Raw genomic sequence first — 12,229 nt, forward strand, 5'->3', positions numbered from 1 at the left:
AATGCAAATTTATGATTTATCACTGTTGTAAGACACAAATATGTCTACTTTTTCTAAAAGCAGGTAATTTGTAGAGGGGGAAAAAAAGGAAGGAGCCATTTAATGTTAAAGCTCTGCAGAGGAAACATTAATTGGACTTTTAATTTTTACAAATGCGTTCACACCTCACATTCTGCACAGATGCTGCAAATTTGCACACAGAATATTGTTACTAAGCAACCCAAAAAGCCAGAACAAAAAAAAAAAACTACACCAAAACCACAGAAGTCATTTAAAGACATGTCTCACCCTTTGACTGACATAGTCTGTTCCATTCAGCTGGAGAGTTGGCAGATGGCATGCTGAGATCATTATTTCTCTTTCCTTTCAATAAATGCAGTGTAGAGTATTACAAATTTACAACATGAGATTGTAGGCCCACTCAATGGGTCCGATTCTGCTGCGGCTTAAAATAGGGCTTTGCCACCGATTTCAGCAAAAGAAGAAACTGTACCATAACGGTGCAACACAGATCCATAATAAAGTACTAACATCTTATATTGTCTAGCCTCCAAGTTCAGCCTTCAAGAATACCAGTTTTCCTTGGAAAAAAACAAAACACCTTTACTGAGCTAGAAATTAATCCACCTCACTCAAACTATTTATTTCCAATTCAGCATCATGAGTGGTAGTCACAGATTTGGTTTGTGTTACTTGGACTATGGCATTTTACATTGAACATGTTGGGACTTTAAATACAATGTTGGTGTAGAACTCCTGGGCTACAATGAAGTCTCAAAATTCCCGTTTTTCTGTAACAAATTTATGATGGAAAACATGACCATATTTAAATATGTTACATGCCCTGTTGTGGGTTCTAATCTTATTCCCCTAAACCAGTGTAAGATTTACTAATGATTTCAGTGGAATTAGGCACTGTTGGAAGAATGCAGAAGCGTTGTTACTGCTCAAAAGATTTACAGTGTGATATTTTAGTCATTTTATGGGAAAGTATGACTTAAAAGCACAAATCTGCTGCTCTCAGCTGAGAAATACAGACTACAGATTTTCCAGAATCATCGGTATCTGTGTTCTGAATTCAGCTGGAAATCTGGGGGAGCATCTATCAGAACATTACTGCAACTTTCAAGACTATAAATGCACAAAAATGATCCCACTTGTCTTCCACAGGAAGGAGAAAACTACATGATTTTTATTAGTGATATCCAACAGCTCACTTCCTGACTGTACATCACTATCCTGGTGTGACTAGCTATGAAATAATCTGAGATACTTTTCTAAGAAGTGATGCTATTCATGGCAAAGCAACATTTTCTGGCCTTATTTACACAGATCGTCTCATGGACTTCAAAGCCTCAGTAGCATTTACAATCCACAGGCTTATACGCAGAATTTGGCCCATAATTTGTCCCACACACTAAAATCCACCTGAGTGACCCAAGGAATTCATGAAGCCGTTATTATTTTTCAGAGTAGTGCCCTTCATGCTGTGAATTTCAGCAACCTATAAGTTCTATAAAATAACAGTAATACCTAAATATGCCAAAGCCCTTTGTAGGACTGTGGCTTAAATCAAAAACTTGAAGAAGTTTATTGGAAAAGCTCTGATTTTTGCATCAAATTATTGATTTTATTTGTAATACTGAGTGATAGGAAAGGATGAATAATGAATTTATTAAGCAGGTATATTTAGTATGTCTAGAAGTACTAAACTTTTGTTCTAACTAATGATTTATTCAACTAACAGTGAAACAAGGCGTTAATTTTAATAAATTTCAAGATAGCAACCTGACATCATTATTGGGCTTTCAGGACAGGTTTCAGTTCTAGATTAAGATGCTTACATTTAGGTGTCACTGGTGTACCAGGTATCTAAGTTACCACCGTAACCACTGGAGTTCTAAGGATCAGTTTGGCTTCTTAAACATAGGTGTCTAGCACCCGTGTCCTCCGGTATTCTGCTTGGCCTTCAGCTGCTACTCCGGAAATGCAAATCTCCCACAGGTCTTTTATCATAGCTGCTGACCCTTTGGAGACGTCTCAGCCTTGAGCACCTTCAACAGTCATAAGAGTCAAGCCCCTATTGAACACAATTAAAGCTCCCTGGAGAGCAATTCAGCTTATTTCAAATGCTCTAGGGCTCAATTCAGTTGCCTAAAAAGAAATGCATGGTGTAATCTTAGATACTATAAATTATTACACCTGACCTCCAGCTGCCTCTTCTGATGGGCACGTCTCTCACATAGGGTCTAGACCCTCTTCCAGGCTCATGGGGGTGGTTACTAACTCCAGGCACCTCAAATGGCACTAAACACATACATTTAGGGAAGCAAATTGTTCTCTGGGCCCCAATGGTTGAACTGAGTTTAAATAGGAGCTTAGATATCTCACATGCCTATAAACCACATACATTTATTTAGCTGTATTTTCATCCCACATTCAGTGAAAGATCCCCATAAAGATAATAAGATGCCAAATAACAAGATGCAGGAAGTTATCTTAATTCTACATCACAGGTTAGTATCTATTAAATAGCTATTTCACAGCTGACAGATGGAAAACTAATACCCACTTTGATTTGCTTATTTGCAAATGCCATGCTCAACAAAATGTATTAATATACAGACCAACAAAAATCAGTTTATTTCTTTAACTGGATGAGATACCTAAGCTACAGGAACTTGTATAGTCACATGAAAGCTCTTTCCATGCAGGTTAATATATCCAAACTCTTAGAAGCAGTAAGTAGCCTGGGAGGAGAAACAAGTCAGCATGGCTCTGCAGAGTCCAACACTTGGCCGTACTCATTCTGATCTGGCTTGGGTAATTCAACACAACACATCTTGACAGCTCTCAAATGATAAAGGTTAAAGACCAGTGACGTATTCACTTATGTCGTCTAAAGATGTTTATGGGAAGGCAACATCATTAGGGAAAGTTTGACCACATGCAAATCTGTGCTGAGGTGCAAAAACTGTGCACTTGCTCTGTGTAACAGCCCAAGCAGTCAAATACCCTTTTCCTAAAAGGCTGAAAAAGTATCAGACATACTTTCCATACGCAACTAATGTACTTTCAAATTGGACTTGTTCAAACAAACCCACTGATAACCTGATGTGAGAGTTTATAAGAGGAGGTATCTTACTCTTTTTATAAGGTGGCATATCTTATATCCTTCGATAAACCGTGCTGCCCCAAAAATTACTATTGGTGACATTATCCCTTCAACTCTAAGAGCATAGACGTGAAATAGCAACTAGGAAATTCCACGCTTGAGCTCTGGTCAGTATTTAATAATCTAGTGGCATCTTAACTATCTCTACTCATATGCCTTCATTGACTGTGATGACAGATTAGAAGTCATGCCTGGTTAATACTCAAAGTGCCTGCTCTTTTACTCCAAAGCTCTTCCTCAATTGCTCAGTTTTGCAGCATGTTGATAGGAGGGAATGAACTTGATGACTTCCAGTTAAAAAAAAAAATAATCTGCACTACTATTAAAGGTCACGAGCTAGAACATAAGACCTATATATTGTCCTCTTACTCCAGGGAATATTACTTCAACTAAGAGTAGTCCTGCGTGCACTTAGAATTGACAGAAAGGCATCTGCCCTGCAAGGGTAACAACTTCAAACCTTATTAGAGCTATTTTTTCCCCTCCTGTAAAATTAAATGTCTTTTTAGTGTATGTAGTTCAGCGTAACTTTATAAATTAATATAAGAGCTGAATGACCAGTGTTGTATAGTGGTTTGAAACAATCGTTAAACAACTTCCAATTATATACATAAAATACTAATGAAGTGCATTTCCCTCTGGGATGCAGGGCCACATTCAGATTGACAACTGCTACATTAAACGCTGCCAAAAATGAATACCGAGAAAATTTTAACCAAGGACAAAGGGGCATACCACTGCTGTAATAAAAAAAAGCGCCATAGGAGCTTTAGCAGTATATTTCCATCTAGGCTCAAGATCAGCCTCTCTGTCTGCAAAGTCAATTTATGCCCACAGAATTCCTGCCAGCATTTTTCCAGCAAGACTCTAAGCCGCAAGTGCACAACTGCATGGCTTATACTCCATTCGATTTACATTCAGTCTAATAAAAAGAGGGAATCAAAACATGCAAGTTGTGTGAGTTGATGAACCTGCAAAATAAGGACAATTGCCTCTACATATGTAAAGCAGGCAGGAATTTGGTTTTACATGGTCACCTAAGACACCTGCAGACGACAAAATGTTCCAGTCATGGAGGGGTGTAGTCTGTAGCACTGGAATCATACAGTTTGTTCTTGGGTAAATTATACAACCTTTACAATTTAGCTTCTCTTTTCAAAGGATCTGAAATAATAATATGTATTTACCTAATTTCAAGGATATTGTGAGAATTAAATAATACTAGCGTGCCTTCCAAACATACAAAGCACTGTATGGTGCAAACAATGTAACAAGTTTTGCAGAACAAAGATTTGCAATAACCTTGCCGAATATAGAACATATCATTTCACATAACAGATTTTTTTGAAATGTGATGTCTATATCAAGCTGGAAGTTGTTATTCTTTCAGCTGAAGAATGTATTTTATAAGATTTAATCATCTGCCAGAAAGTCTCACAACGTCTTCTCACATATCATGCTTAAACTGCTAGGAAGCACACCGAGGACAGCATGTAACCCGTGAAGTAGAATATTGAGGTGGAAAACTAAATTATTTCATTGAATTAAGTTGATAATACTCAGATAGCATGATATTTTCTGTATTTAATGTTGCTTGCTTCTTTGGTTTTTACGGTATTTACTGAAGTTCCTGTTTGATTAGAAAAAACCCAAATATTTTGTTAAGAAGTATAAGATGATTAGAGAACCCTTCTAATCAGTTAAATAGTCATTTAAGCAGAATATTTTACTTAATTATAATTAATTAGTAGAAACACAGTCCTTAAAGCATACCTACATACCAGTGAAAGGAAATGTTCTTACCCTTTCACTTACTCAGCAACTCTTCTGAAATCATATCGTGTATCATCTCCTACTCTTATGGCCACATCACCAGATCTAGCATGTGACCTTCTTCTTTCGGCTCACTGATACAAGGAATCTTAGAATTGCAAAATGAGGTCCACCAGGCCTGATTCTGTAGGAGCAGAGAGGTGCCTTCTCAGAGTTGTGGAGTGCCCTTGAATCCCACAGCTCACATTGGGGGAGGTCAGCAGATCTCTGCAGACATGGTTTCTCCACTCAAAATACCATCATGTTTTCTTTTTGCAATTTTTTTTCTCCTTTCAGCCTAACCTATGGTACTCAGCTAGGATTTTTAGTTTCTTTTAAAAAGAGTTGCTGAACATCATGTAAATCATCAAGGAATACGCACTAGTCCAACGACTGGACTGCAATTCCGCATACAGGGCAAGAGTAAGGGAAGAAAGTATCTCTCTCAGCAGTCTTGCCCAGCAAGGCTCAAAAGTCGGAACAGCTTATCATGAGAGACTGGCTGAAAGAATATTTTAGGTCAATGCTGCCTTGTCTCTCTGCAGGAAGGCTGCTGCTGCTACAACACATTCCCTGCTCAACTCTTTCATTAAACTGCAGAAGTTTGACATAATTTCCGTGCTGTTCCCCTCCCGCACGCAACTTGGGAAGATGGGTAAACAACTGCATTCAAGAGTGGCTGCAACCAGAGAAACATCTTCCCCTCCTGTCCTGTCCCCTTCTACTGCAAACGTTTGCTGGTCGCCTCTTTTCTGTGGAGTCTCTGAAGCAGAACTTCCCTTGTTCATCCCTCTGCCCAAGTACTTATCACTACCTCCTCCCCCAGCATTGCTCAAATAAAAAGCTGCTTCCAAGCCTCCTGTCGAAAACTTCAGCTATGCCCGTGACTTTGTCACTGCTCTGTTTCCCTGTGATCCCCATCAAAACAAGCATCTGCAGGACGCTACCTCCCTTCCTCTCACATTTCCGCAAAAGTGCGGCCACATCATGCGCACCCTGAAACAGTAGCAGTACCCTTTATTTATTTCAGGGTTGAAGGCTGCCTTCATAGTTTATAAAAACTTTTTCGGACTTGCTTCAGCCTCTCAACAACTTAAATCTCTTCTCTGACCTGCCTTACCATTCCACACACTCTTGCTACCATTAGTCTCAAGACTTCGTTACCTTCTTTTACTTCCTCTTCTCTGAAATAGCTTCACCTCCTGGATTCTCCTTCTGAGGTCAGATCTCAGCTGAGAGCCAATGGTTTTGTTTTAACCTTCTCTCTTCATTCCTTTTCTCTTCTCTGTTTATCATCCTTAAGATTTATGAAAAGTTCCCTGAAAAACATTCTGTGAAGAAGCTTATATTAAAAATGCTATACACATAAGACTTCTTTAATTTCTTTTTATTATTATTTGGGAAAAAAAAAATCTACCCACTTATAGTTTGCTTATTTTTAATGCAAAATAACTTCAGCAACTTAAACTCTATTCACCACGGAAGTAATATTTTAACCACGCTGCCAAACCCCGCAGTATTTAACAAACACAGAGCAGTAATGAATATGAAGAAAGCCATAGCAGTTTGGTATACATGTGAGACAGTTGACTCAGAAGCCTGGAGCAATAGCTCTGAGAAATCATGCATGTCAGCATTTCTTGTACTAAACTGTACTCTCTTTTGCATTTGAAAAAAAAATTCAGCAGTTGTCATGAAATTTATTATATCCTTTTGGCAAAACGTTATCTTCAAGACACCAATGAGCTCTAAGTCTTAGAAGGGAAAAGCTATAAACCTTAAACTAACAACCTAACATTAGAGATTTGTCAGTCAAGTGTTTTCTATGCACAGCCACCCAAGAACAATGTGGAAATAACCGTTCCCTCTCAGTTCTCTGCGATTTACTGTGCAGTCACTGCTGTGCTACATTTTTTCCACCATCCCCTTCTGAAACAATAAATCAGTGCAGAGTGAAAGGTGTCAAAAAGTTTCCTGCTCCTGCAATATACTGCGGTGAAGCACTGCAGCAGGGCAGCGCGTCGCCGGGAGGATCACACTGATCTGCTTCATGCTACAGTGAGGTAACATGAACCGTTTGAATAATCTCCAGGTAATCTGCATTAAAACCATTTTACTGCAGTGTACTGCGGTATTAGGAAAGATTTCAATATTGCACCACGTGATGCAACACAACCTTACAGCATTTGTCAGTTCCTAGGCAGTGAGGGAAAGCTTTAAATCAAAGGCTGCAATGGAAAGTTGCTACATTTTACAAAGTAGGACAACAGACCAATTTGGCTCGCTTTGTTGGCGTATAGTATGAAATAATACAAAATTCCCAGAACAAAATATTATAGACCTAAAAGCTGACATATTTTTTTTCTTTCTTTACTTAGCCCCTCAACCTGATATCAAGGGGATCTTTCAAGGAAAATGGATTTCCCTAACACTAAGGGTACAGTAAAGTGCTACAGTGTTATTAGCTCAGTGATAAGTGAATTTTAGTATTCTAGAGATCATTCTTCTTGTTCTTACTTAAGCTACCACAGACATGTTTCCCTCTCTGTCCTTCCAGCTTGCATATTTTGTAGTTTAATTTAAATTTGCACATATGCTTTTCTATATAGTTTTATAGCAGTCATGTAAAGCAGTAACATTTTAATGTTATTCCAATGTTTACAGAGATTTTAAATTATTTCTATAAAGTTTTGGAAATGTTCCTCACATTTACGTGCTCACATCAAAGACGGATGAAAAAAGTAGGAATTTCATCACAAATTAACCCTAACTGCTTCCCCAGGTGAACACAATATTGCAAAATATTATCAGGATACATTTTCGGCATGTGAATTTTTGTGTTTAGCAGTATGAGAGTTTGAAGCTGCGCTTTCAAAGACCTCTGAAACAGTCTTTGAAAGTATGGAGCATCATCAAAGTAACAGTGAGAGAGAGAAACTCTTCGTATTATCTGCATTTGCAACCCGCCCGTGGAGGATTTTCACACTACATGCGATGCATCAGCTCCGGCAAGGCGGCAAACGCAAGGCACAGGAGATGACATGTGCTGCAGCACGTTGCAGTTTACTGCAGTAGGAGCCTGTACGGGCGGAATCGCTCCGCCACGGCTTTCGCTGCAGCAAGCCCCCCGCACCAGGCAGCCTCCCCGCGGCTTTCGGGTCGGAAGCGCCTCGGCGAGCGCGCAAGTCCCGCACCGCGCGCTGTACGAGCCATACACGGCGTGCGCTTTAATGCACAGCCCAGATGAAAGCTGGTGCTGCGGTGCGCCCCGGACCGCTGCCCAGCCCCTCCCGCAGTCGCCTGAACCCCCGGGGCAGCACGACGCGAGGACCCCGATCACCTTGTCAGGGTGTACCTCGTTAACATTCCCCAATCCCTTCCCCCTGCGGCAGCTTTGCCACGAAACCGGCCGGGATCCGTGCCCCGGGTCCAGGCTCTGCCTGCCCGGGAAACCGCTGCGGGACCCCTTCCCCCGCCGACCCCGCGCCCCACCGCTCGCTGCCCTCCGCGGCGGCGGGAGGGGACTCCTCGACGGCGAGAGAAGGGACAGCCGCCCGGGGCGGCGCGGCCGGCGGGCTCTGCCCCTCTCCCCGCGGGGGTCCCCGGCCGGCGGGGGGAAGCCCCCCCCCTTCCCGCCCCCCGGTACCTCGCAGCAGCCATTTTCCGCCTCCCTCTGCAGCAGCTCCAGCGCGTGATGTCACCGGCCGCCCCGGCCAAGTCCCCGCGGCGGCGAGCTGCGCCGTGCTCCTTCCTCCCTCCCGGCGGCACCCTCCTCCTCCTCCTCTCGCCGCCCCGCCCCGCCCCGCCGTGCCCGCGCCGGCTGCCATGCGGCGCCGCGCCCCGCCCCGCCGGTGGCCGCGGGCGCTGAGCGCGCCGCGCTCCTCGCTCCTGGCTGCCGCGCGGGCGCGGAGGGGGAAGCCCCGCCGCAACCGTCGCCGCGGCGGCGGCTGCTGAGTCACGGCCTGAATTTCATCCCGCTCCTCCTCCTCCTTCTTCTCCGCCTCCTCCTCCTCCCCCGCGCCGCCGCCTCCCGCCCGGCTGCCGGCTCCAGCAGCGCGGTGCCGGCGGCGATGCCCGCCCCGCTGCCGGGGGGAGAGGCTGCCCGGCGCTGCCCGGCCCCCCGCCGCTCGCCGCAGACCCGCGCAGGCACAGGGGCAGCCGGGCGCTTGAGCCATGATTGCCGCGGCTTTCCTGGTCCTGCTGAGACCCTACAGCATCCAGTGCGCCCTCTTCTTGCTGCTGCTGCTGCTGGGGACCATCGCCACGATCTTATTCTTCTGCTGCTGGCACCGCAGGCTCCAGAAAGGGAGGCATCCCATCAAATCCGTCTTTTCAGGTCGCTCAAGGAGCCGAGGTAAGAGATGCTGCTCGTCCCCGAGGGCGGAGGAGGGGTGCCCCCGGCCCATCCCGCGGTTTCGGCCGGCGGAGGGCCGCTCTGCCTCAGTTCGGCCGGGCAAGGGCTCTAAAGAACATCCCAGCCGAGCCCAGGACTGCGGCAGCCGTGTCTCCACCCATCCCTTAGCGAAACCTCGGCCCGCGGGAGGGAAGCGAGGGGCTGGGAAACCCCCCAGCCCTCCCCGGTCTCTCCAGTGCAGCAGAACTTTATGCTCAACTTCTTCCCGGTGAATTAAATATAAATGCCGGGCGGAGCTGCCAGCCGCGCCGGGAGAGCCCAGGAATATGCGCCAAAGGGCGAGCAATTGGATAAAACCGTTAGCCGGAGCGAAGCCTGAGGCGGAGCTGGATGCAGCCTGTGTGTCTTTCTGCTTCCCTTCCAGATGCTGTCATGAGAACTCATCACTTTCGCTCTGAGGTAATTTATTTAGCACGCAATTTCAAGGTCAGAAGTTGTTCTATTTACCTGAGTATTTATCGTTGTGGTCTTTTGTTAATGAATCACGTAGCAAACTTTTCATTTTGCATGAAAGACATAATGTCCACTTTCGTTTCTTGTTTTTTCCACACAAAACATCAGTTCTTCATTCATATTATCCTAACCGGTCTGCTGATTTTTGTCATTTCCAAAGCAATTGGTTACTTGAAGAAAAGCTGTCCTTGCTGTACGTGCCAGACCTCCCTCTGTCCAAAAAGCAGCCCTGATTGACCAGTTATTGACAGCACTGTAAATACGTGCAGACTGCAGAGCTTCCGCTGGCTTGCTTTGCCACCAGCCCTCACCTGCGCCTTGCGCCTTGTCAGGGAAGTTGCCCGCTTGGCTTGGACGCTGCCGCGGGAGAGACCAGAAGGATCCAGACTACAAGCCTGCTTGGCAGGCGCCTCGTTTCGTGACTCTGTATTCATAGGTCAGGGGAATCAAAACTCTTACATGACAGTGCTAAAAGTATAACACAAAACCCAGTTGCTTCCTAGGGATTCTGAATGAGGAGCTTAATTGCGGGGAAAATACGGAAAACAATACTTGTTTTAGCATCTACTTTGTTTCCGTGCTGCCCTGTAGAGCTCCTGTCTAGATATTTCTCTTGCCTGGTTTCCTGCAATTGATTTAAGGTGTATCTTCATGCCATTGCCTGCTACTCTGGAAGCCTTGAGAGAGAGTTTTGCACTAAAATGATCTTTTGTTTTAAATTATTTGCATTTTTCTTTACGCGGTTGTGGGTGAGAAAATTACCCACTTATGAGTAATGTTTTCACAAGTGTGCATGGGATACATTTTTGCAACGTGGTTTGTATTGGCAATTAGTTTTAAACTCCTAACTATTTTGAAATTTGTATGCACTGTCACAAAAAGAAGATGACATAGGGAGTGTCCTATCTTTAAACCATGAACAGTCTGGTTTTGTTGTTGACTGAACAGTGCTGCAGTAAAGTGAACAAATGTTTCCCTCTGGAAGTCAGAAGATTTTTTCATGATTTGGTTCCTCCAATATGAAATACTTGGTTTCCATGTAAAATTCTTTCACTCTTGAGCCTAGGTGAAGATGAAGTTTAATGTGTTATGCCCTTTTGAAATACATGTCATCCTGTATGGTGATTCTTAGAAGAGAAGTTTGCAAAGTGACTGATTTATTTTTATTAATCCAGCATGTGGTTATCGGCATATCACCCAGTTAGAAGTAGACACATGTAAAATATTTCCTAGATGTTTCCATTTACTGAAACATGCTAGAATAAACCAATAAGGACTGTTACATGCTTTCATAATTTTCTGCATTTTGTTTAGACAGAGTTAACACCACAGCTAATGGTCTAAACTGCCCTTATAAGTAAGTGGTGGAGCTGTTTTTCGCCTTCATTATCTGATGATAGACTTTTGATTCTTAAGAGAAAACGATGACTCATTTGACATCATTACATTTTCATTTTCCAATTTTTTTTCCAAGAAAAAACTTATTTTAATGAATTTAATTGAATTGATTAATAACAAATTACAGGCATACTCCCATGAAAATATTGGTAGCATTATCTGAAACAGAATTTGACATTTTCATTCTATATCAGCATAAAACATTATGTATTTTCAACTTCAGTAAGGTGTTGATGAAATCAAAGCAATATACATGAAAATATGGGCTTTGCATAATTCCACCCCCCTCCCCCCAACCCCCCCCCCCCCCCCCAAACCATAACATCTCAACTCCAAGTTGTATAGCACAAGATCCATCTGCTAGCTTCCACTATGCTTAGTTGTTTGTCAGGTGCAGTTATAAATGGTATTTCTTAAATGATAATAAAAGATAATGAAAAATAGGTTGATAGCAAACAGCAGTGGGTTGGCATTCGTCTCCTGAGAGCTGGGTTCAAATCTGACTTGCATCACACGTGAAGATGCAGGTGGTCTAGTGGCAGTGCACAGAGAATTATAATTGCCCTATCTACAGACGGTTGGCAATTCCTGCGTGATTGGCTGCCTGCCAGGAAAGCCTTATATTTGGAAAAATAGATGTGTAACAAATTTATGTTGAGGTTCTTTGCCAGAGCCACAGCTCTCATGGTGCATGCCTACATTGTCTTTGTCTATATACAGTGAGAACTATTTAATCCCTCTCCTTTAGTACTGAACCCCACATTAAAAAATAAGACACCATACTATGGGAGGGTAAATACTAAATTTGAAAATGTATTTATGATCCTTATCAGCTCTTCTGTTCGGATTCTTATATGCCACTAGCGAATTGATTCCACAAATAGTTCGTCTGTTTCTGTGGGTCTTGATTTTGAATGTCTCTGCAAAACATGCCTCATTATACTGCAAAAGTCTATGCAGATATTACTCATTACAGA

At 43.2% G+C, this 12,229-nt stretch overlaps 1 protein-coding gene across 1 annotated transcript in view; it reads left to right on the top strand.

The window, feature by feature from the left end:
* The first annotated feature begins 9,160 nt into the window (after window positions 1–9,160).
* Window positions 9,161–12,229, top strand: part of DST (dystonin) — a 319,817-nt gene continuing 316,748 nt past the window's right edge. The window contains exons 1-2 of the mRNA XM_059835839.1: window positions 9,161–9,341; window positions 9,766–9,800. Of these exons, the coding sequence (XP_059691822.1) occupies window positions 9,161–9,341; window positions 9,766–9,800 (216 nt within the window). The remainder of the gene's footprint in view (window positions 9,342–9,765; window positions 9,801–12,229) is intronic.

Source organism: Gavia stellata, chromosome 2 (genome assembly GCF_030936135.1).
Source record: "Gavia stellata isolate bGavSte3 chromosome 2, bGavSte3.hap2, whole genome shotgun sequence".
NCBI classification, from domain to species: domain Eukaryota; kingdom Metazoa; phylum Chordata; class Aves; order Gaviiformes; family Gaviidae; genus Gavia; species Gavia stellata.